This window comes from Penicillium canescens, assembly GCF_028828765.1.
Source record: "Penicillium canescens strain IBT 15451 chromosome Unknown utg000007l_segment0_segment0, whole genome shotgun sequence".
Lineage (NCBI taxonomy): Eukaryota > Fungi > Ascomycota > Eurotiomycetes > Eurotiales > Aspergillaceae > Penicillium > Penicillium canescens.
In genome coordinates, this window is record NW_026703969.1 from 1,786,830 (window position 1) to 1,814,356 (window position 27,527).

General features: G+C 49.4%; 9 protein-coding genes across 9 annotated transcripts; 3 read left to right on the forward strand and 6 right to left on the reverse strand.

Moving 5' to 3' along the window:
• Positions 1–3,532: 3,532 nt before the first annotated feature.
• Positions 3,533–5,279, reverse strand: N7446_010841 (carotenoid oxygenase family protein; the record flags this gene model as incomplete). The annotated part of the gene is made up of 5 exons (XM_058519584.1): positions 3,533–4,177; positions 4,239–4,376; positions 4,445–4,821; positions 4,906–5,029; positions 5,094–5,279. The coding sequence occupies 5 exons, from the start codon at positions 5,277–5,279 to the stop codon at positions 3,533–3,535; spliced, it is 1,470 nt and encodes a 489-aa protein (XP_058368422.1).
• A 1,256-nt stretch (positions 5,280–6,535) lies between these two features.
• Positions 6,536–7,319, reverse strand: N7446_010842 (uncharacterized protein; the record flags this gene model as incomplete). The annotated part of the gene is made up of 2 exons (XM_058519585.1): positions 7,175–7,319; positions 6,536–7,109 (listed from the first exon to the last, which is right to left on the reverse strand). Exons 1-2 carry the CDS (start codon positions 7,300–7,302, stop codon positions 6,536–6,538), a joined length of 702 nt encoding a protein of 233 aa, XP_058368423.1. The 5' UTR covers positions 7,303–7,319.
• Positions 7,320–7,620: 301 nt separating this feature from the next.
• On the forward strand, positions 7,621–9,907 carry N7446_010843 (aldehyde dehydrogenase). The gene is made up of 5 exons (XM_058519586.1): positions 7,621–8,401; positions 8,475–8,868; positions 8,928–9,370; positions 9,440–9,627; positions 9,649–9,907. Exons 1-4 carry the CDS (start codon positions 7,950–7,952, stop codon positions 9,582–9,584), a joined length of 1,434 nt encoding a protein of 477 aa, XP_058368424.1. The 5' UTR covers positions 7,621–7,949; the 3' UTR covers positions 9,585–9,627; positions 9,649–9,907.
• Positions 9,908–11,500: 1,593 nt separating this feature from the next.
• N7446_010844 (uncharacterized protein) lies at positions 11,501–14,074 on the reverse strand (the record flags this gene model as incomplete). Its single annotated transcript, XM_058519587.1, has 8 exons — positions 11,501–11,655; positions 11,709–12,475; positions 12,531–12,680; positions 12,733–12,925; positions 12,978–13,472; positions 13,530–13,753; positions 13,808–13,908; positions 14,000–14,074. The coding sequence occupies 8 exons, from the start codon at positions 14,072–14,074 to the stop codon at positions 11,501–11,503; spliced, it is 2,160 nt and encodes a 719-aa protein (XP_058368425.1).
• Positions 14,075–14,562: 488 nt separating this feature from the next.
• On the reverse strand, positions 14,563–15,682 carry N7446_010845 (fumarylacetoacetate hydrolase family protein; the record flags this gene model as incomplete). The annotated part of the gene is made up of 4 exons (XM_058519588.1): positions 14,563–14,669; positions 14,760–15,129; positions 15,192–15,328; positions 15,403–15,682. 4 exons carry the CDS (start codon positions 15,680–15,682, stop codon positions 14,563–14,565), a joined length of 894 nt encoding a protein of 297 aa, XP_058368426.1.
• A 922-nt stretch (positions 15,683–16,604) lies between these two features.
• Positions 16,605–18,317, reverse strand: N7446_010846 (uncharacterized protein; the record flags this gene model as incomplete). Its single annotated transcript, XM_058519589.1, has 6 exons — positions 16,605–16,942; positions 16,998–17,137; positions 17,216–17,371; positions 17,434–17,590; positions 17,646–18,207; positions 18,267–18,317. 6 exons carry the CDS (start codon positions 18,315–18,317, stop codon positions 16,605–16,607), a joined length of 1,404 nt encoding a protein of 467 aa, XP_058368427.1.
• Positions 18,318–18,645: 328 nt separating this feature from the next.
• On the forward strand, positions 18,646–19,799 carry N7446_010847 (cupin domain-containing protein; the record flags this gene model as incomplete). The annotated part of the gene is made up of 3 exons (XM_058519590.1): positions 18,646–18,901; positions 18,981–19,415; positions 19,495–19,799. The coding sequence occupies 3 exons, from the start codon at positions 18,646–18,648 to the stop codon at positions 19,797–19,799; spliced, it is 996 nt and encodes a 331-aa protein (XP_058368428.1).
• A 1,391-nt stretch (positions 19,800–21,190) lies between these two features.
• N7446_010848 (RmlC-like cupin domain-containing protein) lies at positions 21,191–21,918 on the reverse strand (the record flags this gene model as incomplete). Its single annotated transcript, XM_058519591.1, has 2 exons — positions 21,191–21,618; positions 21,735–21,918. Coding segments are annotated over 2 exons (612 nt in total), but the record flags the coding sequence as incomplete, so codon positions are not given.
• Positions 21,919–23,063: 1,145 nt separating this feature from the next.
• On the forward strand, positions 23,064–24,475 carry N7446_010849 (uncharacterized protein; the record flags this gene model as incomplete). Its single annotated transcript, XM_058519592.1, has 2 exons — positions 23,064–23,189; positions 23,240–24,475. 2 exons carry the CDS (start codon positions 23,064–23,066, stop codon positions 24,473–24,475), a joined length of 1,362 nt encoding a protein of 453 aa, XP_058368430.1.
• Between the last annotated feature and the right edge of the window lie 3,052 nt (positions 24,476–27,527).

Sequence of the window (27,527 nt, forward strand, 5' to 3'; positions counted from 1 at the left end):
GATCCCCAAATGCCTGGAACTCTCGCAGAAACAGTTGATCAAAAGGCAGAGGCATTCCGGATTGCCTTCTTCCCCAAACCGCCGCCAGCCGATCTATCCGACACGGACTCATTCCAGTACCCACAGCAAATCGAGTTTCCAGCAGTCACCGCTCAAGAGATACAGGAGGCGGTGCGAGGAGCGAAAGCAGGGAAAGCACCCGGAGAAGACGGTATACCAAACTCTCTCTGGCACAAGCTTATCGAGATACCGGTGGTTCTAGCAACAATGGTCCAGTTATTCAACGCATGCATAAACACGGGATACAACCCGTCACATTTCCAGCGCTCAATCACGGTGGTGCTCCGGAAGCAAGGCAAAAGTGACTACCAGCTCGCAAAATCCTACACACCCGTCGCGTTGCTGAACACGCTCGGAAAGTTTCTGGAGGCAGTTGTCGCGCGACGGATCAGCTACGCAGCAGAAACCAACGGTTTACTCCCACGAAACCATCTAGGCGGGCGAAAGGGCATATCCACCGATCATGCTATCCACACTATCATCGACCGAATCAAGACTGCATGGGGAAAGGGCAAGCCAGTGGTATCTCTGCTAATGCTGGACGTGTCCGGAGCGTACGACAATGTCTCCCATGAACGTCTACTACACAACCTCAAGAAACGTCGCTTGGGACATTTCGTTCCCTGGGTGAGGGCCTTCTTGACCAATCGAAGCACAAGGATCCGCATGCCCGAGGGCACATCCGATCGAATCCTGACACCTACAGGCATCCCTCAAGGATCACCGATCTCACCCATTCTATATCTCATCTACAACGCAGACCTCGTTGAGAACTGCAGCAACGGTGTGACAAGCAATGGGTGGGTCGACGATGTTTGCTTCATGACAAAGGGAGACAGCGAACGCGAAACCATCAAGAAACTCAGAGCGGAATGCCGCAAAGCCGACCAATGGGGCGAGAAACATGCATCAGTTTTTGACCCGAAGAAGTATGCACTCGTGCATTTTGTAAACACCAGGGAAGTCGACCCACAACACACATCGCTTTCTCTACGAGGACACACGGTGACAGCGACGAGGACGGCTGAGCGGTACCTAGGCTATTGGCTGGATCCGGGTCTGGAATTCCACCATCACCGCGAGAAAGCGGTGGCCAAGGCCGGTGTCTCTCTCCACGCACTACGAAGCCTGGCAGGATCAACGTGGGGAGCCTCACTCTATGCAATGCGAAAGATCTACCAAGCGGTGATAATCCCGCAGATGCTCTTTGGGGTTTCCGCGTGGTATCAACCTATGCTCATCAGTCATTCCAAGGCACGCATAATCAGTCGGCCTTTCGTGGCAATCCAGAAGCAGGCAGCATGTCTCATCAGTGGAGCTTTCAGAACTACGGCAGCAGAGGCACTGAATGCAGAGCTTCACCTACCGCCTATTTCTGTTCACATGAATCGACTGGTGAAAGAAACGGCCCTTCGACTACGGACAGGACCAAAGTTCGCTGTCCCGCCAACGATGTTACGTCGACGACCGGCAGATGAGAGAGACTGGGCTGGATGGTCACCGATGGAGGCGCAAGCTTGGAAGGCGGGCGGATGTCTTATGGCTCCCCCGGATACTTTGACGAGGAAATGGGAGAGTCGAAAGGCATTCGTCCTGGCACCATGGCAAGCGCCACCAGAGGTAATCATCGAGGACAGAGAAGCTGCGGTGAACAATCACAACCAGATCCTGATGAAAGACCCAAGAGAAAGACCCTTGATTCTGTACACCGACGGGAGCGGAATTGATGGAAGGATCGGAGCGGCAGCGGTCGTGGACCTTGAGGATCAACATGCTCATAGCCAGATGGGAGATGATAATACGTCCACCGTATATGCGGCAGAGCTTCGAGCCATTGAGATGGCACTTGAAATGGTTCTGGAAAGCACAGAGCCATGGGCTAAGCAGGCGAAAAACGGGGTAGTCATCTTTGTAGACAGCCAAGCAGCGCTGAAGGCGCTGAGACGACCGCGGATGCCGTCAGGACAGGTCTATCTAGCAGGATGCCTCAACCTGATCCGACAACTTGCGGGCAGAAGCATTCGGACAGAACTCAGATGGATTCCTGCGCACCAAGGAGTCATTGGCAACGAGATCGTGGACCAACACGCAAAAGAAGCGGCGCAGGAACAGGACGGGCTGCATAACCCCCTCAACCGAGACATATGTCTCGCAGCCGCAGCGAGACGACGAATTCGCAGAGAAGCGAAGCTGGAGTGGGACAGAACGTGGGCCAAGGAAGCGACCAGTCGTCCGACGAAACGCTTGATTGAAGCACCAACAAAGAAGACGCTGGAATACTGGACGGGCTTGCGCAAAGCGACGACATCGATTCTGATGCAGCTTAGAACTGGGCGAATTGGCCTAGGGGCTTACCTGAATCGTATCAACCGACGCGAAACAGCGCGGTGTGATTGCGATCTTGGCAGCCAAACAGTAACACACGTCCTACTGGAATGCCCCTTGCACCAGGACGAGCGAGACTGGATGAGAAGCGCTCTCTCATACCAGGGAGTCGCTCTCCACCGGGACGAACTCCTCACACGACCGGAGGCCCGCACAGTTGTGGCCGAATTCATGGTCAAGACCGGCCTCCTAGGCCAATTTCAGACAGTCGACCCTACGGCTCTGGGCGAGGAAGGGGACGACAAAGGAGCGGAGACAATGATCCCTTAGACAGTGTGACGGAAGAAGAAGGATGGCGCCCATTAGGAGTGCAGTGCCAGGTCCACTGTACTCCCTTGATCCAAGCGAGCGCGCAAGCGGCAGCCGACAAGACTGGACAGTTGGAGAGAAGAGGGCGTGGGAATGGTGTGTTGAAGCGGGGCCCTGGTCCTACCCGCGACCAGGGGTAAATGACGTTCATTTTGGCTTTGTGTTTATCATGTTTGCATCCGTGCATTTCTTTTGTTTAGTTTACGTCTTTCGATTCGAGGGCGATTGATCAGAAATTCGCAAGGCGAGTTCCCTGACGGTCGCCCAGTGGGCTGGCGACCACCTTCCAGCTGTCGGCAGGCCTGACAGCACTCCCGCATAGCAGCATATATATAGAGCGAGCTACATCGGGCAAATGAATACATCATCATAACTATCCTGTTGCTCTGCGATCATTATTTGCCTCTTTGAGGTAACCTATGCCATTTAAAGGCGGTGTTAATTGGGCGGACATAAGATCTTTGAACAATATTGACAGTTTTACGACTCTAGTTGGTAGATCAAACGATGGAAGCGAATAAAGTGAAGATGGGAGGTGCGAAGTTAATGTAAGTTAGATCCGGTCTCATGCAGTGTTCGTAAGGTAATGGCGACACAACATCCGTAAGTCAGTCAGTGTTCCTCAGAGAACAGGGCTGCGGATACTTCCACATCTCACATGTGGCACCTAAGATGACGCTAAGGAAACATTACAGAAAATCTATGATTAGGCCTCTCATTCAACAGTTGATATTTCTTACGAAAAAAAAATAGCAGGAATATTGGAATCGCTAACTCGCTAGTTGTTGTCAACCCAGTTCCCGTGCAGACCAGGTCTAAGTCTCAAAGGAAGCATGATAATAGCCCGGGCCTTGGTGAAATCGCGACAATCGAGAAGATGCAGCTCACTGGACATGTTGCGATAGTTGTTTACCAGTGCCATCAAATATCCATCACCTTCCTCCGTAGAGCACGCACGAGGAATGAAAATGGGTTCTTGCACGAGATGCGTGCTTCCGGGGAAGTAAATTTCCGTTTTGCCCGTGCTTTCGTCATGATGTGCCAGCGAGTTATAAGGAGGATATCCACCGCCCATGACCGGGCCGATAGCTGCAAAGTCCGTTCCCAAGCTGGGGTCCATGAGATCAAAGTAGCAGTGGCTATATTTTCTTCCAAAAAAACGATCATCAATGCGATAAAATTCCGAATTTCCATCGTGCAAAACCTCCGGCTCTGGGAGGTTTTCTTCCTCCGCCTTAGGATCCACAGTAAAGCGTGTTAACTGAGTGTGGATCTTGCTAGGCTCGGGCGAATTGCCCTGAGCATCTGCCCACCAGAAAAAGACATTCTTGTCACTGAGTCCGAGATCGAAGACAATCTTCCCGTCATCTTGCTCATAGGCATTGGCAGTATGGCTGGGGAACGAATTCTTATATGTGAACCACTGCGAATGGCGTGTGAGGACATAGTAAAACATACAACACTGGGTATAGAAATCCGCTTACCTTCACATCCGAAGGCTTAGCTCCGTACCTGGGGATCACTCCGATATATAAGGGGGTCTCAGGGCTCCATTGCCAGTGTTCTCCACCCTGCTTCAATCGTTCAAGATCACTTAACTGGGGAATCACAGGGAAAAGAACCTGACACAGAGGATCATGGTTAGATGCCGACATCGTGCCACAAATGGGTATCAAAGAGCAACACTCACCCAGTTCTCTGTCACCGCGCAGTCATGGATCATTCCACAAACGGGAGCCACTAGCCAAACCGTCTGGGTGAACTTACCGTCAGGACCAATGGTATAATAGCAAATGTCGGGGCTGCCGTCTCCCTTTGCTTCGTAACCGAAACAGACCAATTCTCCAGTCATTGGATCGGTCTTGGGATGGGCAGTGAAGGTCACGCTGGGAAGCTGGCCGTCAAAGGTATACAAGCCCTTTGTTTCCAGGGTCTTTGGATCCATCGCATATGGGGGAGAGTCCTCCTTGAGAGCCAAGAGCTGGCCGTTGAAGCTGACAATATTGGTATTGGCAGTACTTCTAACGTTGAATCCCACGGCATCGGTAAACTTGTTTCGGTATTTTCCTGATTGAAAACAGTTGTTTTAGCCAGCTCTATAATATATCTAAAGCGGGGGGATGGAGGCCACGTGGGCTGGGAAATGCGTACCAATGAGCGCGCGGCCAGCTTCTCTCTCGCGTACGAACTTCTCGGTGCGAACATATTTTTGCTGAAAGGTCACTGAACCGTTCTTGATGCGGAATGCGCTGATATTTCCGTCTCCATTGAACCACTAATTACCTGAGTGTTAGGGCGCCAAGAAGAATGTGGAATAGTAAACTTAGGTGGATACATACGGGATCATTGTCGATAAAAGGAGGCAACTGAGGATCAGGCATGACACGGTAGAAAGTACCGTCGATGTCATTTGGAAGATCTCCATGTACCTCCAGATTTTGAATCTCGCCCTCGAATCGGCATGGCTTCATAAAATCTGAGAATTGAGGGCGGTCGGGAAAATGCTGAGGAGCAGGGGATGCCATTTCCGATTTGATTTAGAGCAATGATCTTAAGTGGCGCGATAGGAGGTTGGTGAGGATTGACGTTGATATACGTTTCGTTTTCACCTCTAGGCGCATGGCATGGCCACAGGCACGAGGAACGGGAAACTCGGAAACTTCCCGGAGAATCCCCGAAGCCACGCTATACCCTCGGGGAGATATCGGGATGGCGGTGATGGCCCTCGGGGGAAGTACGGATCGTTTCCGCTATGTTCTTGTGCCCTGAAACGGACGAAGTGAGAAAAAGGTTCTACCTTCGCGCCCAGGTAGTACAATAGGTATGTAGGAACTACTTTCAAAGTCGTTCTTTTCATTCTTTTCGTTCTTTCCATTCTTTTCGTTCTTTCAAAGAGAAAACAGAAGAAGTTAAGCCGAGTCAATGTTTGGAATCATGAAATAGCACTACTTTCCAACAGAAAAACTTAGTCTGTGCTATGTAGTTATTAGGTTCAACATCCCAGTCATAGTGTGGATTTAGGCTTACATAAAAGTAATTGAAATCCCAGTCGACGTCGACATAGACGTTGCATTGGATTCATGGGACAATGCCCTGGCTTGCGATTACGCTGTCCATGTTTTCTTAGATGGAATAGCCATGGAGTTACAATCTGGTGAATCCGATAATTTTCGAGGCCAAAGTGCTTATTTAAGCATACATTAAGCCCTTTTGAGTTTGGCGGTCAAAACTAAACTTCTTTTGGAACGTCAGCGTACTTATCTGCGATATTATGATATATCCGATTCCTACACTGACTGGATTTTTCTGGGCCCGGCCCTTTTTCGTATCACGTTAAAAAGGAGGCCTATCCCGTCACAGACTAGCGTTGAACGATATCCGGGCGGAACTCAGCATTACATGGAGTTCTTGGATGAAATTTCCTCCCCGCGCCAGTTATCTCCAATCGTGAAGGTTGGCAAGCGTTCGAACACTACTCCGGAAGGTAGAGATGTGTGGAGCCTTGAATGTCAGTTCCTAACCAAGGGGACAGGAGTTTCCTACATACGTCTCAGGACCCACCGTTTCGCTCATTATCAATGGAGACATCCAAAAATCTGTGCATCGGGCTTCTTTCTTGAGCAAACTTACTCCTATTTATACGGAACCCAGTCACTCGGAGATAGCCAGCCATAGCGATCTTCTCACCAAGACGCGGCTCCCTGTGGCAAGTGTAGCTAATAGGCTACCGCATTCTAATTGTGGCGCATTACTAAAGTAAAACCTTTGATTTCTGACTCACTTATACATCGGTAGCCTTTCCATCCAACCAGTCCTTAGAAAACCAATAAAGTAGATCATGCTTCTCTCCACAAACAGTGCCAACATGCCTTCTGTGCCCAGGCATATCTTTTAGTACAGAAACACCCATAGTGAGTTCCTGACAGTAGGCAAGGCACTTGTATCCCTCAGGATACGAGTTGAGCTTCTCCTCATTGATTCGAGGAATCTTGTTGGGGTTTACAGGTAACAGCTTGTCCTTTTCGTACCAGTGACGCACGAATCTGGCACCCCAGCGGCCGTTCACCTTCTCGAAGAAGAAACAGAATCGGCAGTCGGCCTCGGCGTCAACTTCGCATCCGTCGATCGTGAAGCGCTGAGTGATTGTCGCCTTCATTTTGGTGACGGCTCGAGCGGCATCGGGAGTGATGTCCGTGGTCACCCCTTGGCAGCGGTGCATGATAAAGGCCCCCTTGTCCATGCCGGCCTTGGAAGCGGCAATGAAATCCTTATAGGAGACTCGACCGGACCAGGTGGTGTATACATGGGCATCCTCGTGAAAGATTGACTCGAAGTTCTCCCACTCACAAGCATCACTATGGCGGATTAAGAACTGGAGGCGAAGATATTTGGGATCTTGATTCCTTGAATCGCAGCTTACCGGTAGCAGGGCCAGCCCTCCGCAAGCTCACGCAGCTTTGCGCGCTCTAAAACGAGACTGTCAGAACCATTGTTGCGAATAGCCTGCGCGGGCCAGGTGCCCGGAGGAAGAGTGTGTAGATTAAGCATGGTGTAATCTAAGATCTCGCGCGGAAGTGGCAGAGGATGCTTTAGCGCCCCCGGATGGAAAGACGAATATATACCAGCTTCGGGATATCCGGGAACACGGTTGTTGCCATTGCCGATGTATTCCCATGGCGGGCGGTAAGCCGCTCCGACAAACCAAAGCGTGAGAAGTGGAACAGCGGAATAGATGGTAGCTCAGGGGAATTATTTCCGATGATGCAGCTTAGTTTCTGATCTGTACTAGCCTTATATTCCAATAGTTTTTGTTACCCCTAGACCTGACGCGGAAGGGTTTTAGAAGTTCCGGCCTCCTTCCGATCCGGTGTTTCCCCCACACAACTCCTGGCAATAACGGCATCGTTTGTTGTATATCCGTGTCAGAGATATATCTCTGTAACGCCATGTACCGGAGATAACCCACTGTCTGCAACAAAATTGGGATGCAGAGGTCTCCCTGGGACCACAGTTTACAAACAGCTTCAGAATAAGAACTTAACTCTATGCCGCTCATTGGCAATCCACACCATCTCCTTTCCACTTAAGATCAGACCTCTGATCTTTTTTAAACCCCTCCATAAGCATTGGACTCAATCCGTTTCCGTCCAACTTTCAATATTTTCTGTTAATATTTTCTCCCTCTCCCTTACACCATGACGAACGAAAAGGCGCTCACCCCGCTCATCATTAATAATGAGTCTGTTGAGACCGATATCAAGTTCGAGGTCCACGCCCCTGCGACGGGCAAGCTGAACGGCTACTGTGCTGGGGTCTCCGTCGAGGAGGCCAAGCGCGCAGTCGACAACGCCCAGGCTGCCTTCCCCGCATGGAAGAAGACCAAGTACAATGAGCGCCGCGAGATCCTGCTCAAGGCGGCTAGTATCATGGAGTCGCGCAAACAGGAATTCATCCAGTACCAGTGCGAAGAGACCGGTGCCGCTCGCCCCTTCACTGAGTTCACCTTCGGTCTAGGTGTGGAATTCATCCGGGACTTTGCTGGCCGAATCTCCTCCGTCCAGGGTATTGTGCCTAATATCAACCGCGATGGTGAGGGTGCTATCGTGTACAAGGAGCCATACGGTGTGATCCTGTCAATTGCGCCTTGGTGAGTGTCCAAGTTGATATAGTACTCAGATGACCCTCGGAACAGCTGACTCAGAAGCTTTTTGGTTGCACAGGAATGCACCTTTCATCCTTGGTGTCCGTGCCGTTGCGCAGCCTCTCGGCGCTGGTAACACGGTTGTTCTCAAAGGTTCCGAGCTCTCGCCCAAGTGCTTCTGGGCTATTGGCGACGTCTTCCGGCAAGCTGGTCTTCCCGCTGGATGTCTGAATGTCATCTTCCATCGGGCCTCTGACGCCGCCGCTGTCACCAACGCGTTGATCGGACACCCTGCCGTCCGCAAGGTCAACTTCACCGGTAGCACTAACGTCGGCTCGATCATTGCTTCCACTGCTGGTAAGTACATCAAGCCTGTGCTGCTCGAACTGGGCGGTAAGGCGTCTGCTATTGTCTTGGACGACGCGGACCTGGACAAGGCCGCCATGAACTGCGCCATAGGCTCCTTCATGCATGTATGTACCGTAGCACCCATGACATCAGTGGCCATGGACAAAGTAACTAACCTATACAGTCCGGACAAATCTGCATGTCGACTGAGCGCATTGTCGTGCTGCGCTCGATCGCCGACGAATTCCGCCAGAAGCTTGCTGCGACAGCTGACAAGCTGTTCGGCAAGGACGTGCCCGCCCTGGTGCTGGTCAACTCCGCCGCTGTGGTCAAGAACAAGAAGCTCGTAGGCGACGCCGTGTCCCGCGGTGCGACCCTGCTGTTCGGTGAAGTCAACGCCAACGAGTCAGTCCACACGGCCATGCGCCCGATCATTGTCAACAATGTGACCAAGGAGATGGATATCTACGCGGCCGAGTCGTTCGGACCGACCGTGTCGCTCATGGTGGTGGACACAGAAAAGGACGCTATCGCGCTTGCTAATGACACAGAATACGGCCTCACCGCAGCGGTATACACCCAGAACCTGTTCCGCGGATTACGGGTGGCGAAGGAGATTGACTCGGGGTGAGTGAATTCATCACATCATACCGTATTTCGGAGCCGCTTGAACAAGTGCTAACTATGTTTTCTTAGTGCCGTCCACATCAACTCAGTGACTGTGCACGACGAGTCTGTCCTGCCCCACGGTGGATGGAAGAGCAGCGGCTTCGGTCGCTTCGGAGGAGCCGTAGGCTACGAAGAGTTCCTGCAAAGCAAGTCTGTGACTTGGCACGAATAGGTTCAGACCATGGAAATGCCCGGATTTTGGCCCCCAGAAAGAATTGGGGGGGGGGGGGGTCTTCCAAGGACTTCTCACACTTGGGGGTTGAGCTGAGCCGCATACACCGATAGCGGAGCCTCGTCTCGCCTGGCCCCCTGTAGCTAGAGAAGCAGGCGGCATACCCGGGAGTTACTGTGAAAATCTCGACGAATTTAGTGGCCCCGTCCTGTGTTATATGCAGCGTCTCGTACTCCCAGAGTGCGTCCGTATCGCATTCGCTATTTGTGATTCGTATCCTCGGCACCTCTTCCTTAGTGCCCAGTGTATGTTTCCACAGAGGAGTAAAGTTATATCTATAATTAAAGGGAAAGAAGTCGAGTAAATAAAGAAAAATGAGGCGAAAAATCCGAATACCTCTCGAATTAATATACGTGTTCACCAGGCCCACAATTTCAGGAATCCACTGCAATCCCTATTCCCCAGATCGACACTTAACATCACTGAGACCATCGGCGATAGTACCTTGAATACAATCACCCGAGGAGTGAAGACCAGCTGAGCCCGAGCCATGCCCAATAAAGTCTGTAGTGATTTTGGTTGTGTGACCCGAGGTGGTCCACTCACTTTCATCAAGCCGAGAATAGCCATTTGAAACCAGCGCACAGTAATATTCGTGACCAAGGCCAGCCAGACAGTAGAGCACTGATAACTGCTTGTATACTGAATCCCCCCTGGGCGTGTACGAGTGTAGAAGATACTTACAATGCAATCCCTGACATCAAGCGTGCTTTATTTTAATACCTTGGTTACAGGCAACTCTGCCTCAAATGATCCACAAATGCCCAAGACCGGCACACTTGATTAAGGTGTGGCAAGAGTTTTGCTTTGTCCTATCCACTTCGATTAACTTCCTGTAGCCAATAGGGTGGCAGGTTCCCAGATGAGTCTATTACGCCTCACAAATAATCTCACTATGTTACCCCCTTCAACTAAGCTCCCCGGCCGGGGCCCATGGGAAACAATATAGGGAAGGCAGATGTGAAATGACGAGGTTCCTGCCACTGAGTGAGGAGCGCTGCTTGCCCTCGAACGCCATATTCAATTTGAATGAAAGCTTCTATTTGGTACAATACCAAATTCCTACCTGGAATCTTGTGGTCAGCCCAATTTCTCATGGCTCGATTAAGGTAGTGGATTGGACCTATCTAGACAGCCGACGAGTGACAATTTACCACATATACGCTATATGACGTTCCGTTAAATGCAGATAAAAGTGGAGAAGCGGCCAATGTTGGAATCAGACGATGCAAGCGATTGAAGCAAGGAAGACGGGCGAATGAGCAATGTACTCATCATGTAGCGCTACGCGAACAACCTTTCCCTTGCGCTCAACATCGCACTTCTATCCAAATAGCGCAACATTTCAGTTCTACCCGATCGACTGCCGGTTCACCACCCTCCCTATCGCCACTGCTACTTCGGTCTGACGGGCTCGCAGCTGGGTACCGATCTGAAATGGGCTGTGTCGAACGGGGGAGTGTTGTGCGGTTTCCCTTGTACAACGCTACAAGGCAAATTGAGGTCTTATTTCCCGGTAAACCCCATCTTGTCCAAGAGCCGGTCTTTATCCCGTGGAAGGAACTCGACCACGGGGGAGATGGGGGGATATATTTTAATGCTGTTTAATAATTATGAGATGATAGCCAGCAAACTCCATCTGCGGGACAGGCAAAACTTCGCTCACGTGCAGGCCAGAATCCACATGGAAGCTGGGTGGATGGAGAGATGCTGAACCACAGACAGAGTAATACTAGTAAACTGCATTGTAGGTGTAGTCGTTTTGAAGGATCGAAACAATGCTATTCCAGAGCCATCCTTACCCGCTCACGCTTGAGGACTGTAGGCGCGGTCAATAAGGACGTAGGCTGACAACGTCAATAAGTCGATCCGTGTGTGATGTTGGTAAACAATTCCTCCAACATGAATTCCCCACATTCAATGCCAAACGACGCAAAGTTGAAATCTGGGTTCGCACTGCCCACGGCTGCCGGTTCAAGCTGGGTGGGGTCTGTACCAGTCGGATCCTCTGCTGCGCGATCTGATTAGCGTAATCGAGTCCACGTGGTGCCCAGAATGCCTTACGTTGTAAACGTAGGACAGATATCAACTGTTCGAGGTAGTACCTGCAGCGGTCCACCATCCGATTGCCCGTATCTAATTGATGCAAGGTTGCGACGGCGCGATCAGGATATATCAGGATGTCCAGCGTCTGGAGCACTGGGGAATCTCGGGCCGACTGCCTCGTGCGCTGCACCCAAGTCACACCGATAATTACCAGCGCAGCGTTGAAGGCTGTCCCGTCAAACAACAGAGGATCAGACACCTGTAAACTACAACGGAAGTGGAGGAGGGCAAACTTACTGTAGTACAGGGAGTACCACCACGCCCCAAGGAGATCTTGCTGCCACCCAGTCCCAGAAACAAGTTCGTGGACCATGTCAATAATACCCATAGCTGATTCGACGCACTTTTTCATGCTACTGTAGCCGATGTCATTCAGAATCCGCTCTTCGCTGAGCTCCAGACAAGACGCGTGGCTGGCGTCGAGAAACTTCGCCAGGATAGGCCGATGCAACAGGATCTGGATGTGGAGATATCGCAGGGTCAGGATAACCCGAAACTTCAGGGGAAACAGCCGGCCGAGGGCCTGCGACTGCTCAATTCCCTTGCGAAGGCCCTGCAGCGATAATTGACGAAAGCTGTCCGGAAGCGCCATGTTCCACGAGAACAGCTGGTTCTCGATCGCCAGCACCCGGCCCACCGTCTCACTAACAGACAGGCCAGGCCCACAGGCCAAATTTTGACCATAGATCTGGTCAATGATATTACCCATCTGCTTGTACAGGGTTCTGTACACGGTCAGTGCGCGGCCAATTTAACGGGGGAGATGCGGGGTCCACTGACATGGTGCAATTATAGAACTGGATGCTGTGATGTATGGTCTCATTGTCGACGAAAGGTTGGACCTCGGTGGTACTATCTAAGATCGGGAGGTCTAGCTGAACATAACTGTCGGGAATCGCCGGCGGTCGTCCGAAGGTCATGCTCAAAGTTCTACGGAGCGATTAGTTGGAGCCACACTCGCGAAGTACGAAGGGGTGAGTACCGATCCAATACCACACAGCCAAACCATGTTCTCTTTCGTATCTCGCGCTCAAGAGGGGAGAAGGCCTGGGACGCGTCCTTCGAATGGAGCCCGAGCTGCAGGGCGGCCTTGACCGCGAGCCCGTGAACGGTCCACGCCTGGACGGATTTTTGCGTCCCCTGGAGATATTGGCCCATGAGCAGGAGGAACTGCACTAAGGGAAGGTTAATTGGTGCGCTAAGGTTAAAAGAGGTGCGCCAACCCACCAACTTCCAATGTGGTCCCTCGTAGAATCTCGCCTCGGCACAGGTTCAACGCCTGTCGATAGTAGACGGTGGACTCTTCGATCCTTGTTTCTGCAGGCGCGTGGCCGGACACGGCGGTCACCTTTGCCATGGCCAGCATGATGTTCAGCAAGCCTAACCAGGTTCGGCGGACTTTCCTGACATTGTTCTTGAATTGGTGATACACCTCGAGGAAGCCCGGGGGGTGTATGTATGGGAACAGCAATCCCGTATGGTAGAAATACCGGCGAATCAGCTGTAATGTATCGGACGGCAAGGCTAGATTCGTCGCGAGCCCGGGATGCACAGTCGTAGGCGTGCGGCTTGATAACGGCGATGGGTGCCGGGTGGCGCTGACAAAGCCGCCATCGTAGGCAATTTGGTTTATCCGAGGTGAGTGAGTTTCTTTTTGGTTGCTTCCTGTGTATGACACCGCGCGGGATAGGTGCCGCAAGAACGCGATGTTTGATGACGGGCCTGTACCACTTTCCCATTAGTATAACGGCTAGACGGATCGGAGACGGATTGCTGCACCAAAATATCCGCAGTCCTCCTCATCTGCGAAGGTCACCGCGCCCATAGCGTCAATTGGGTCCTCGGTTCCAGCCAGGTCAGCAAGAGGCTCATGTCTAGGCTCCGGACCTTCGCCCACGGGGCTTCTGTTTGTGAGGTGCTCCGCCAGGCCAGACAGGTCCGATCGAATGTTGGTGAGGCTGACCTCAAGCGACTTCACCCGTGACTCCATATCTTGGAGGTAGCTAAGGACTGATAAGCACACGGAAGCAACAAGAACTGGATACGTCGTGACTCACTGTTTCTGGACGATCACGTTAGTGGCAGTGACTGGTGGCATGTAGATACATTCAAATTCCAAGTCTCTGCACATGCCACACTGGGGCCGGACGCCATCACACTAGGGACGCAGAGATCAGTGGGAGGTCTCATTTTTGCTGCGTGACGGTCAAAGGGTGCCTGTCTACCTTAGACTTTCGCGTGCGACATACTTCACAAGCCAAGGCTACGCGGCGACGTTTGCCCGATGGCCCTTGCAGGGTAGGCTTATTGGACGGCGGCTCCATACAGGAGGGCTGGTACTACTTGTGCCTTGCTGTTGCTGCTGCGCTAGTGGGGTTGGAAGTAATGGAGGGAAGAGTGAAGTCGGGGGGAAGTCGGGGGAGGCGCTGGGCAGGGAAAGTCCGGACCCAGTGTTTAGAACTCAGTCAGGACTACGCCTCGCCAAAACCAGCCCAGGCCCAACCCGTGGATAACGGTCAGCTAAACCATGGGCGAATTTTGTTTTGGAAAGCCAAAACCAAATTCGAATTCGCCAATTTCGCACGCTTATGCGGTAGAACTAAAGCTTCGCCACCGTTGTTTGCGTTTACAGCAGAGAGAATTAATTCGGCGCTCTGACGAACAAAGATCGCAGATTGAATCTTGACTTTGCACAGCCGTTACGGTCTATCAAGAATTATTCCGGGATCTCGATCTGGTTATTTTAATATTATTTTAATATTATTTTAATAAAGAATGGGATATATATTATTTTTCATGTAACTTCCAGTGTTCAAGCGAAAACTACGTCATTCCTCAACGTGCCAATCTCTGAGATAAACACATCCATTTGGGTTCCAGGGACCAAGTACTTTGGAGGATTCAAACCGGCACCGACCCCTTGAAATAAAGTAAGTGACAGTTTCTTAATTGGCTCCACTTGCATTTCGTGGACGGAGGGGTTCAGGGTGGATGGCTGCATGCACTTACCGCCAGGTGTACCAGTCATGATCACGCTACCCTTTTGAAGTGTAGTACCTTGAGACAAGAAGGAGACCAAATATTTGCAGTCGAATAATAAATCGGATAGACCTTCTTCTTGGCGCAATTCACCATCAACAAATGTCTTCAACTGTAGTAAACTCGGGTCTTTGATCTCGGAGGCCGCAACCAACACTGGGCCGAGAGGAGCGAAGGTGTCAAAGCCCTTAGAAAAGCCCCACTGGGGAACAACGCCAGCATAGGCAGGATCCCGTTGAAGTTTTCTCGAGGAGATGTCATTCCCAGCAGTATATGCAGCGACATAATCCAGGGCATCCTCCACTGGGACATCCTTAGCGTCCTTCCCGATCACCATGCACTAATATAAGGTTTGTCAGGTTAGAAAATCTTACAAATGCTAGCTAGAAATTTAGGACAAACCAATTCTCCTTCGTAGTCAGCCTGGTTGTTTTGCGCAACCTTGGGGATCACAACAGCTGCACCGTGATCCTGGACAGTGGTGTTGGGCTTAAAGAAAATGAATGGGAACGGGGGGCGCTTGCGTCCTGCTTCCTTGACTTAGATACAAGCTTTCATGTTAGCCTACTTTGACGGTGCTAAAGCAGTGCATGGATAATCAGAGTGTACGAACTGTGCTTGGCATAGTTTAAACCCACACAACGCAAAATAGGCACGTCGCTAGAGGCCAAGGGCGAGAGGATCTTCTTGACCAATACCATCTCCGTTGACAATTTGGTCTCGCCTGTTACGTCAAATATGTCGTCACCGACAAGGATTCTGGCCTGAAGGTGGTCAGCTTCTGTGACAAAACCGAGGTCGATTTGTTTGCTTTCGGGTATTACAGGCTCCCCCCGCAGGATACGGCCGTCGACTGCCTCGAACCGGATCAGGCGTATCCACGGAAGAGACATAGTAGAATGAAAATATAAAATAGTATGGGAAGCGTTAGCGAACCTTCGCCCCCATTAACATTGAAATAGGTAAACTATATAAGAGGAGGGGCTGTCGGAAGATTCGTTGGCAGATTCGGCGGACGGGGATAGATCGGGACCTATTCCGGAGTTACCGGTGAGAGCAAACATACGGAAACAGAGACGGTTCGCTAGGCAAACATAACCGGCTAATTGATCTAGCCAGATTCCACTTTGAGCATAGGCCGATTTCGCGCTGCGCGTAAGCTTCAAACGTTGTCTGTAATAATCGCGATCGGCCCTTCACCCAATATATAATCTGTATCACTTCCGAGATTGCTGGATTTCACATAGGCCCAGGGTTGCAACAAAGTGGAGTGCCAGCTAAGATGGCATCGAAAAGCTCTGCTAAATTGCAGGAAGACTCCAACATAACAATAGCAATTTTCAAGTGGGAAAAAAGGGAAAAACATAATGTCATAATAAAACAGTTAATTCGAACATCCCAAAAACCATTATGACATCATTCTGGGTCGCGTTGTTTCCAAGCTCAGGATGTGCCCAACCAGCTCTATTTGTTCTTAACGAATTTGCGAATAAGAGGCTGGCTACCTTATAGGCTTAGTTATTGCGCAGAAGCCAAGATATTCAGATAAATCTATGAAGCTAGACAAGCACCAGAATACTGCTTGGTACAAATCCGTACTGTTCTTTTGTGGGAAGCTTCGAGTTAACCAAACTTTTGAAGAGATGGAAGTCCGGTATGGGGGCTTCCGAAGAAAGTACGGATCGTGTCGACTGTCTGCTGGCAAGGATGGGCTGCTAGTTAACACTGTACGTAGAGCAATAGAGTGTATGCCACGCAAGAAAGTATGAAATTACTGGCAGAAACGAGGATGGCGAGAATCTAATTCTACCTATCCTAAAAGTGGCTCTTCTCCCATGCCTCATCAATAGCTTTCTCGGTATCATATCCATAACACCACATCTGAGTTGCAGGGTCGCTCCACTGGTTGGGGCTGTGGCTAAAGGCGATTCCCAACACTTCGGGAGCCATTGCTGAATCTCTTGCCTCTTGCAAAGGGCCATCGGCAAAATGCCAGAGATGACTGTTAAGCAGACTAGCCTCCTGCATCTGACCGGCACGCTTTATCCTGACCTTTTCGAAAACAGAAAGAGCCTCCGCCAGCTGCTCTTTGTTTCCGATCTTGGACAAGGATCGGGAAAGTGCTAGTCCGTCTTCAACGGCCATAGCGGCACCTGCTCACACTTGTCAGTATTTCGGTATTAGGCAAGGGGCGATCTAAAAACCTGCCTTGCGACATATAGGGCAACATTGCGTGTGCAGCATCCCCAAGGATGACGAGTTTGTTTGACACCCATTTGTCGAGAGTCAAGCCGCTAGAGAGGGGCCACTTAAGTGTATTTTCTACCATATCAATAACTTTTGTGAGTCTGTTGAGGGGTGGTAAGCTTCATATTCTTTGGAAAACAAAGTAGAAAACAAATTAAAGCAACAGGATCAATACGTACACTGGATCCCACCCCTCGAATTCGGCCTTCATATCCTCAACGGCCTTGCTGGGGTCCCATGTGGATGGGTCAGTGGCATCTGGATGAGATAGAACCATGTTGAATGCTTTTCCAGCCTTTATAGTATACGTCATGACATGTCTCGAATCGCCAATCCTTAATATAAGTTAGTAGGTGATAGACGGGTGGATAGCATATGCATGTCCTCATGCCCGTACCAAATATTGAGACCCGGCTTCTCAAGAACCCATGAAACATCGGGATCCTTTCGCATCCGTTCCACATCTACCGTGGCGCGGTAGGCTGCAAAACCAGGCTTCTGGAAAGTCACATCTACTCCGCCGAGCACGACGGTGCGAGCAACGGACTTGATCCCTATAGTGATGCAGGTCAGGTAAAAATTTCAAGGCTGTGCGCAAGGGCGGCTAACCATCAGCGGCGATGACCAGATCTCCGGTGTGGGTTATCCCATCAGCAAGCGTGATGCTTCCGGCGACTGGATCATAACTTTCGACGTTGGCCCCCAATTTGATTTCAATTCCCATGTCCTGAACTTTCTGGTATAGCGCGGTATGAAAGTGGGCCCTGTGGATTACGTAGTATGGAGCACTGAAATTCTGCGTGAAATCAGGGACCAGCTTCGTGTTGCCGATGACTTCGCCGCTTTGCCATCTTCTGAATGAAATGGATTCGGGTTCGGCCACGTAAGGCGCCAGATATGACTTTAGGCCCAGCTTGAAGAGTATTCTAGTAGAGTTAGACGGGATTTGAATCCCAGCCCCCACCTCTCCAAGTACGGGGGTCCGCTCGTACACCGTGACTTTGTGGCCACTTTGTGTGAGCGCAATGGCTGTGGCAAGACCACCCAATCCAGCACCGACCAGGAGGATATTCAAAGGCACCTTGGCACTTTGCAGGTAGTCAGGGGAATCAGTTACCGAAGAGAAAAATGGCTTCGCAAATTCCAAGCAATTGCTGGGGTATGTAGGCATCTGCAAGGCAAGAATAAGCACGAACGGCTCCAGATCAATTGGCGTGCGGTGAGACTCACGCTGAGCGCCTTAGAAACCAAGGGGTTGTGTGAGACCTCTTTTAGGTTCATATTTGCTTTCAACTCTACTGTAATTTGGTTAACGAGGCGTCTCCATTCACGGTCCTGGTGTGATTAAGTATATAACTCGAAATAATCAGGCCTCCTTCCCTCTTTCCGGGGTTTCCCCGCCACGGGTGAGCTTTCCCGGTTTATCTCCGGCCTTTCCCACCTTCGAAAGATGCGGTCCAGTTGTGAAAGATATAAAGCCTATCACAGGCCTTGTATGGAAATTCTAGTATACAAAATATCTGGATTGATCAACTTCATTGAGTTCGTTGGCTCACTGTATTTGGCTCTGGAAACGGTAAAAGCTAGCTATTCGACCAGATAATTTATCATGGCTCAACCATCGGAAAAACAGTCTCCCAAAGGGGCTGATTCAACCGTGAGACTTCTCCAAGATCTTGAAAATAGCAAAACACTCCCGCTTTGGGCTCAGATGACTCGGCTTAACCCGCCTGCGCCCAATCCAACGGCGATCCCATATGTCTGGGATTACGGAAGCATTCGCCCAAACTTGCTCAGGGCCGGCAAACTCGTTTCCGAGAAGGAGGCCGAAAGACGAGTGTTGATGTTGATCAATCCCACTAGAGGTATGTGAGATACCTTTATCCTCTAACAGGTCTGATTGTTGGAATCATCTTTCCTAGTGAGCTGATACCCATTGTACAGATGCTCCCTACACAACCGACACACTTTATGCTGGACTGCAGCTTGTTATGCCAAATGAGACTGCTCCAGCTCACAGGCACACTGCCTTTGCCATGCGCTACATCATTGAAGGCAACGGAGGGTTTACTGCCGTTCATGGAAAAAGAATCCAGATGCAAAAGGGAGATGTGATACTCACGCCGACCTGGAATTGGCACGATCACGGAAAGGATGGAAATGGACCTATGATCTGGCTGGATGGTCTCGATTTGCCTAATTTTAGACATTTCCCCGTCCACTTTGTCAACCACTTTGAGCAGCCCCGATATCCTGCCGAAAATGTTGATACTAATGCTTCGCCTATTGTGTTCCCTTGGACTCGCATGAAAAGCATGCTCGATCAGGATCATGGTACCTGGACAACCCGGCGATATCTGAAGGAAGACGGAAGTGAAGGTACTTATTTCCCTCCCTTTCCTTGTTCATTATGTTGTTGAGGAGTTGTCCGATGGTGCTAATATGTCATTATATAAAGTAAGCCGTACACTTGGTGGCTGCGCAGAAAGATTAGACGCGTCCACATCGTCCCCTTCCCGCCGTGAGACTACATCCGCCGTATATCATGTCATCGCAGGAAGCGGCATTTCCAAGGTTGGCGATGAGACATTGAGATGGAAGTCCGGAGATACATTCTGCATTCCTTCATGGTACAAGTACCAGCACTTTGCCAACCAGGGCGAGTCGGTTTACTTATACCGCTTTGATGATAAGCCAATGATTACAGCTCTTGGATTCTATCGTACGGAGCAAATGGATGTGGAGAGCTTGGTGTCCTATTAAGCATGAAATATTCGGCTTTATAATTATGTTAGTTTCAATTATAGGTCAAAATGTTGTAGGGAAAATAGAAAACCTTCCTACGTTGAGCCACTATGGACTGAAAGCAACCCGCATGTGATGTCGCCCCTGTTGAGAAATCGTAGCACATCAAATAATTTATTCATAAACTGCAAAATAGCAAGGGACGACTTACTAAGAGCAGCGTAATTTATGCCCGTAGGTTGTCTCCCACATTCCATAAGCCGCATGTTCAGTCTCGCAAAAAATCAGCCTGCACGACCTTTCAATTCTATTTCTAGTCGGAGGGCTCACTGATGTAACCATTGCGGGTGACATATTTCCGTGAACATCAGTTTTGCCTTCGACCTTAAGCTACAGTAGCCTTGGTCACGGGCGCACTGTGCGAACGTTTACACAATATCGACTTATAGATATGCACTCATTATTGTGTTTGATGACTGCCAACAGGAACTGGCGAACAGTACAATGAAGAACCGACGATTCGTATTTACTACTCAATCAAGTGAGAGCTGGCGACGCGTTAAAAAATGTGATACGTCAGTTTCCCAGGGCAAAACCTGGCATGAGCTCATAGCGCTTGTTGGAAGAGGGGCTGCTCCGCAAGAAACAATAGAGATAATCCATTTTTGAAGAGATTTCTCCACAATTTCTGCCAATTTATGGCCATTTGCGTGTTTTCGCTGCGTGTTTTGTGGCCTTTTAGACGGCGATGTAAAGAGGTCTCCGGTACATCAAATAGACTTGCTGCTTCACGAACAGGGCTTATTTCTTTGTTCTTAATAGCCTGGATAGCTAATGAGATCCTAACCTCTTGCTTTGCACAATTTTGAGAGTTTCGGAGCGAATCGGTGACATGGTGGCTGGTTGAATAAAGGGGACTAATTAAATTGAGCGTTTTAGGTGGGGTACGCACCTCGCTTGTGTGCGCCGGCTCGCATGTGCAATACGTCGGTGAGGGTAATGGAAAAACAGATTGATATCCAATTGGCCGGATACAGGAAAAAGTGACACCTTCTCTTTGTCTTGGTCCCTTTACCGCTCTAACAGAAACCCTTGATCCCGTTTTCTTCAGAAAATCTTCTGGATCGTTGTAAACAGCATGTTAGCCTAGTAAATCGAATTAATTCTGTTTCAGAACTTCATGAAATATGTTCTGAGTCTCAGCAGCGGCCCCCTCATCTACAGTGATTCACATAATAAACGGCAGAGATGGTGACTTGCAGGAGTGAGGACGACGTGGTCGCATTGAGCCTCTGCACTGCACTGCCGCCCAGAACACGCACGGCTCACTATCATTCTCCTCGTAAGTTAAACTGTCAGCGAGAAAGCTTGGGACCAGAGCGGTTACCTTCTCGATCATCGGCCTTCTGCTAGCGCTGTGTGGCCGAATCAACCTCCATCTCATCCAACCCAGCTTTCAATTGGCCCCCGGTGAAGATCATCTGAGAGGCAGTCTGGTTGAGACCCTTGGCCGCGTAGCGAGGCTCATTGAAGTGCTCGACAAAGTGAACTGGCAAGTGTCGGAAATTGGGCAGATCCAGGCCGTCCAGCCAGATAAGCGGGCCGCTGCTATCCTTGCCGTGATCGTGATAGTTCCAATTAGGTGTCAGAATTGCATCCCCTTTCTGCATTCGGATGCGTCTGTCATGCACCGCCGTAAAGCCTCCGCTACCCTCTATAATATAGCGCATCGCGAAGGCGGTATGTCGCTGGGCTGGGGCGGTCTCTTCCGGCATCACCAGTTGCAGGCCAGCGTAGAACGTATCCGTGGCATGGGGGGCATCTACTCGAGGTGTCACTAACAATTCTAAACAATTCTACGCCACGCCAACCATACCAGCTGGGGGCATACTTCAACCAGGGTTCACAGTATCAGGACTCTCCGCTCTTCCTCCTTTTGGGTGACTAAGTGACCGTCGCGCACCAGGTTAGAGCGGATGCTGTCATACACCCACACGAAGGGAACAGCCGTGAGGTTCAACTTCCGGGGGAGGGGGGAGGGTTCACTTTCGCCATCTGGGTCCAGATGGACAGGCTTTGCTATATTCGAGACCCTGCAGCAGTTGCGCCGCGCTGTCCACGTTCCCGGGATGCTCTTCTACAGGGGAAGAAGCCATTACGATTGTAACGAACAGTGCAAGTACATGTACAAATGGTATGTCAGAGAAATACACCGATGGGACCCTGTGTAATTCTTACCATGTGTATCTAGATGTCACCTACTCGCCCATAAGCTCACCAAAATCATTGGTATGGCGGTGAAAGACGGTGTGGCTCTGGGATCCTTGTCCAATATCAGCTGAAACGAATATCGGAAAGCAGAAGGAGCTGGTATTGTCCCTTTCCGAAGTTCCCGGCTGTGGCTCAGACGACACAAGAAATCCAATAGTTATAGCCAATGGTAAATCGAGACCACGGGTTTACCAACTAGAGTAAAGTTGAAATAGGGGATATTGAACGTTTAAGGGGAATGATCCGTTCTCTCCCCGGAGAGGAACCGAAAATCGGATCCCGGATACCGGATACCGGATACCACGGAGGACAAGCGTCTGGGGTTAATTTATGGAATCTTCAGATCGCTTCCCATTGGAAGTGGGTTAACTCTATTACCTCTGCCTCTTGATATAGTTTGGGTCAGTGCTGACTCTGTTGTAAAATGTCAGACAAGCCCCGACAATCCCCTCTTCGACCCCGGACTTCCCCGCAATGTCTAGCTAGAGTCAAGACCCTCCCTCCGGTCTTCAGTGCGCCACACGATGTTACTGTTGGCGGGGAATATAGCGGATAGGCCGGGAGCTGGAATTGAGACATACAATGGGGCGTAGGTTCTCGCTTGCCCGTTCGAGCCGTTGCATTATCAATACAGATAACCATACACTGTTTTCCTGGTTCTGAATTTAAATACTTAAAAAGGCCCTTGTTCTTCTTCTTTTTCCTGCAACATTTCATCGCCCTGCGATCTATGACAGCTGTACTTCAAGCTATCATTATTTTCAAAGGACTCGATCGTTCATAATCTCATCGAATTTTCACATTCAGTGACGCTGACTTTGGAGCCAACCTTGCTTGGTGGTTGCAGAAACCATGGCACACGCATCTTCACCGAACGGCGCGATGACCAGCCCCCGCGTATGGAATCTGGACTACCCTCAAACCCTTCTGCGTTGTGTCTAATCAAGAAATACGCAGGATTGGCCTTTGTGGTGGCGAATAATGGTTCTGTTTAATGTCAGTGCCTACACCATGTTGGGTAACATGTTTGCTGCCGGCATTACGCCCCTCTTCGGCCTGATCATCGTGGATTTCAAAGTCAGCACTGGCCAAGTCTCTACTTTGTCATCATATGCCCTGCTGGCCCTTGGGATTTCGGTACGTGAGAATCCTATCGTATGTTGACGAAGTAATCTGAGCAAAGGCAGAACATGTTCGCGGTTGTGGCATCCAAATACATCGGGAAACGATATACAATCCTCATCTCTCTCGCTGTGTTCACTGCTTCCAATGCTTGGGCCGTGTACGCGACGACCTTTCATTCACTCATGGCGACAAGACTCGTTGGTGGCCTCTCCGGGGGAGTCGTCGAAGCCCTCGGCCCAGAGATTATTGTGGAAATATTCCACGAGAAACACCTTGCTTCGGCCATGGTCATCTATGTAGGATTCCTGGCAGCCGGATCCGCTATTGGACCCGTTGTAGCTGGGCTTATCGGAACCGCGACGGGCGAGTGGCAATGGTACTTTACGTTCCTGGCAGTTTTTGCTGGGGCCATCATGCTGCTTTGCATCCTGATGCTCCCGGAAACTACCACTAACTCACAGTCCATCAGCTTTCCTAACCAGCTTGCGGAGCCAGTCTCCAAGAGGGATGCTGAGCTTACCGAAAATTCTGAAATCGCCTTTAACCCCCGACAAGAGGATAATCTTCATGATGTATGGGTATCGCGATCCTTCAAGGTTCAAAATTCAGATTGGAACCGAGATGAAACTGCAGTCCAGTGTTTATATGTGCCCTTCTTGATGCTTTCTAAGCCTGCTGTTCTCGTCACAACTATTGTATTTGGCCTGACAATTGGATGGACCGTTGCCTGCTCCATTGTGTTCTCCAATGTCTTCCAAAAGCCACCCATGTTGTGGACTGCAAGAGCCGTCGGCTTTTTGAATATCGCTCCGTTGGTTGGACTGATGATTGGTCTTCCAATTGGCGGCATTTTAGCAGACAGATTGTCGGCCCGTTCTGCCAAACGACATGGGGGTATTCATATCCCGGAAAGTCGACTACTCATAGTCACCATTGGTGGTTTTCTCAGCCCTGCTGGTGCTCTCATTATTGGGCTCACTATGAGCTATCACACTCATTGGGTTGGACAAGCCATTGGATGGGGTATGCTGTCACTTGGTCTGACTGCATCTGCTAATATTCTCCTCACTTACGCGGTTGACTGTTATCCCACCCGTGCTGCACATACAGCGTTGATGGTGAACGTCATCAAAAACCTTCTGGCATTTGGTGTGTCATTCCGGTCAATGGATTGGTATTTACGTGATGGTCCTCTAAAGCAATTTGGTGCTATGGCAGGAGCTCTGTGGGCGAGTTACCTGCTCGTGCTACCACTTTACTTCCTTGGTGCGAAAATCCGAACTCGCTTCCACTCGTGAAAAGAAGGAACAGTTCATATAGTTACGAAGAAATAGCACAGGAATGGACGAGTTATTGAGTGACTATTGAATTCAGTTGGTGATAAATGTCAAAAATAAACAATCATATGACCGTATCTGTTCATCACATTCTTGCAATAGCAGGATTTGAGGGGAAAAATAAAAATAAAGATAAAAAGATATCAAAATGCACCATTATTCAATCGTATAAATTTCAGTTATTGTTCATGCGGGCCATACCTAGCGTGATTTCAACGATACAGATGATAAAAAGAAGAATACAAATGGATAAAAAGAGAACGCGGATTTCCATTAATGTCAACCAGTTCAAGATGCCCTCGTAGACGCGTCGCTCTTAAGATTATCAATGACTCTACTTGGTCTAGGGAAATCTGTCACCTTTTCAGAGGTTGGATTGTGCGGGTTGCGAGAGTATTTTGAATTGCTATCTCAGATTGTTGTTAAAGTACACTTGACCTTATTTCTTTTCATACAGGGCGATATCTGAAGTCATTCTTGCGATCTAGATAATGGAGAGAAGATACACTTGGCTAAACACGATATACTTCCCTGCATCTACCAGCTGAAACATGATTTTTACTTGATCGTAGGTGAGTACCATTAATCGAGCACTAAAATCACCTTGCTCGCATTCGTGCTATCTAAACCGACCGAGTATTGGTATTGCTACTGCTCGTCGAAGGATCTCCACAAGAGCGCAGGCATCCTATCCCAGACAGGCTTTTTATGCGGAGTGTAATTATACACGATCAGCATCTCAGTTGACTGAGCAATGAGGCCGGTAGATTTTGTCCTCAGTTATTCTCCTTTGACTTGCAATAGATAGCTTCATTTTGTCTTCTAGATCCATGAAACTGTCGTAAATATCACCTTTAACTGCAGATATGGACATAATGATGTTTGTTAATACTTAGTGTTTGCGCCAGAAATTTTAGCTCATGGAATTTCTCGTTAGCCCAAGGAGATCATAACATAGGTTGATGGGTTTAGTCGTTCAAGCAACCCTAAATTACCCACAATCCCACAAAGAAAGTTAATTGAACATTGCACGGAATCTGCTTTCCGATTGCGTGGCACACCCCCTACTTTCTGTGGAAGAGCCCATACTTTATTTACTTCAGGTCGAGAAAATGGGGCGGAGACTTACCCCTAGAACAGGATGCTTATAGGCCGATCTACATCTCCTTATTGAGCAGGGTAATTTTAATGGACCGTAGTTGTGCATTGAGACGCATTGTCTTATTCAGAACGGACCTCCTCCCTGTGACACAGACGTGGTGTTTTTTACCCATGTGTTTATCTCAGCGCAAGCAAGCCTCCTAGTCTCTTTCAGTCTTAGACGCGTTGATCGTCTTTTTCGAACATTCGCCCCTAAACCGCTGTGCATTTTGCGCTCTTACCTCATTAGTGTATTCTCGTCGTCGTTCCGTAACATTAGAGTTCCGTCGTACTACAGCGGATATCAATATTCCGGTAGTACGTCGAATTTGGCCATGCAGTCCCCCAAAAGATATTGTCAAGGCAACTCTTGCTAGGTGGGCGGTATTTATCAGATCATACTCTGCCAGCCCTAGCATGTACAATGGACAATGTCGGCTTTAAAAGCGTCTGTGGGGGTCAAAGCCTAGCCCACAGTATAGCCGCGTCACAGAACGACCCCCACCCCTTGGGTAGGATACGGTCCTGTGACACGGCTACCGTTAGAACTGACATGTGCTCGTTCTAACAATACTAACTGCATAGACTATTCAGCGATTGTGGGTCTTGAGTACAGTCAACTCTCGCTTATACCACAGCATACTATCCAAGCCAAATTACGTGGTATAATTGAGTTGTGTTTTGCTGAGAGGATGACATAATATTTGACAAGCTAACTCTAAGCCCTAATACCTATTTAGTCTTCCATCCCATCATCTGATCCAAAGTCACCTGACGTTTCTCATCAATCTGAATCCTGCCAAAGTCGTTGATTAAGCTCTCAATTTGTCTAATATGGTCCGAGGTACCCTTTTCTTTGCTACAAACCCATAGTAGGATATCCTGGAGGCTGTCCAATATAGCAGAATTAGACAGAAGCTCAGGTGGGGGCCCATCAATGTCAATATCCTGAATTTCTGAGGTTGTTGGGGCAATATATATATCTTGCTCATTGGTCTCATCTCGCCCTTCAGTCCCATCTTCTAACATGTCTTCGTCCGAAGGGTTCAAAAACTCGTCAAATGGCACAATATCTTTATCACCAAGCTTATCAATTGCTTGATTATATAGACTTTCAATCTCATCACTCAATCCGGGCTCGGAAAATAGTGCAGACTCAGGTGCGGACTCGGGCGCGGACTCAGGTATAGGTATAGACTTTGGACTAATCAAAGTACTTTGTTTAAAGCAATTGATAATCGTTTGGTCTGATACACTTGTTCTCCAAACTTGCGTTACCCAGGTAACAGTATAATAAATGCTCATTCTTTGTTTTGGGTCTATCCCACGATCAAGAAAAGCAATCATATAGCGCATCCATTTCTTCCGATAATGGTGCTTCAAGTTTTGGATAATACCTTGGTCCAAGGGTTGATAAATTGAAGTTGCGTTTGCTGGCAAAAAAACAACCGTAATCCGGGGTGGTGGTGGCGCTCGCTGGAGTCCAATAACATGTGGTGAAGCATTGTCTAAAAGGAGCAAAGCTTTCTTATCTAAGGGAATACGCCCATAGAAAGATCGCAACCAGTCCTCCATAATGTCATGACGCATCCATGCTGCCTTGTTGTGACGCCAAACACATCCCAGAGCTCGGAAATTAACCCCCGGAGTGCGCGAGGGGTTTTGCTGTGCCAATCAACCATAAAGGGACTCGATCGGAACCATCCGCATTTGATGCAACAACAATAGTGATTCGTGTTTTATCAAGCTTTTTGCCAGCAATTTTTCCCTTTGAAAGACCACCATTTGGCATACGTCGCCAAAATAGGCCAGTTTCATCCATATTGTAGATTTCGGACGGTTTGAATTGATTGCAAATCGATTTGGTGCTTTT

Excerpts from the sequence above, each read along its gene's own strand:
- N7446_010843 (XM_058519586.1), top strand. The coding sequence starts at position 7,950 with ATGACGAACGAAAAGGCGCTCACCCCGCTCATCATTAATAATGAGTCT. Across the intron at positions 8,402-8,474 it reads ATCCTGTCAATTGCGCCTTG|GAATGCACCTTTCATCCTTG; the intron begins GTGAGTGTCCAA and ends TTGGTTGCACAG. Across the intron at positions 8,869-8,927 it reads CCATAGGCTCCTTCATGCAT|TCCGGACAAATCTGCATGTC; the intron begins GTATGTACCGTA and ends TAACCTATACAG.